This window comes from Nestor notabilis, unplaced genomic scaffold (genome assembly GCF_000696875.1).
Source record: "Nestor notabilis isolate BGI_N333 unplaced genomic scaffold, ASM69687v1 scaffold28153, whole genome shotgun sequence".
Lineage (NCBI taxonomy): Eukaryota > Metazoa > Chordata > Aves > Psittaciformes > Psittacidae > Nestor > Nestor notabilis.
This window is the reverse complement of record NW_009923923.1, coordinates 6,759-7,396: the sequence shown is the minus strand read 5'-3', so window position 1 is coordinate 7,396 and position 638 is coordinate 6,759. Positions and strand designations below refer to the sequence as shown.

The 638-nt window shown below is 51.7% G+C and overlaps 1 protein-coding gene across 1 annotated transcript in view; it reads left to right on the top strand.

Moving 5' to 3' along the window:
* The window catches only part of LOC104404052 (U5 small nuclear ribonucleoprotein 200 kDa helicase), a gene marked incomplete at both ends in the record, with an annotated part of 9,949 nt that overhangs the window by 2,556 nt on the left and 6,755 nt on the right, over window positions 1–638 (top strand). The window contains one exon of the mRNA XM_010012394.1: window positions 381–504. Within this exon, the coding sequence (XP_010010696.1) occupies window positions 381–504 (124 nt within the window). The remainder of the gene's footprint in view (window positions 1–380; window positions 505–638) is intronic.

Below are 638 nucleotides of genomic sequence, written 5' to 3'. Positions count from 1 at the left end.
ACGGGGGGGTTCTGGGCTCAAGCACACACTGAAGCCGGCTCATGCTCAGTTTCTCAGCAGTGTTGAGCTCTGCTGTACTTGTGTGCTGCAGGAGCTGTTGGAAACAAGCCTGGAATAGGATTATGGTCATTTCCAAAACACCATTTTTGCTTTCTGAGTGTGTGCAAAGCCAATGGATTCCAGGAAATGGGCATACATGTTCCCATTGCCTCCTGTTTAACTGAGCAGAACTGCAACCATCATCTCTCCGAGTAAATCAAGGTCCAGGCGAAGCAAATTGAACTTGGTAGCACAAAGTGCAGGATCTTTCAGCAGAACCTTTGTATCAGGGTTCCTCCATCCTTCTGCTCTTGTATGGACTTGTTCTTTCTTCCTTACAGCTTCCGGCCGGTGCCCCTGGAGCAGACCTATGTGGGGATCACAGAGAAGAAAGCGATCAAACGCTTCCAGATCATGAACGAGATTGTCTATGAGAAGATCATGGAGCACGCGGGGAAGAACCAGGTCTGACACCTCTGCTGTTAAGTGTCAGCATCATGGAGCTCACCCAGGCCACGGGCGAGGTCCTGCCCCTGGGTCGGAGCAATTCCAAGCACAAACACAGGCTGGGGGGCTGGTGGAGCAGCCTGGAGAAGCGA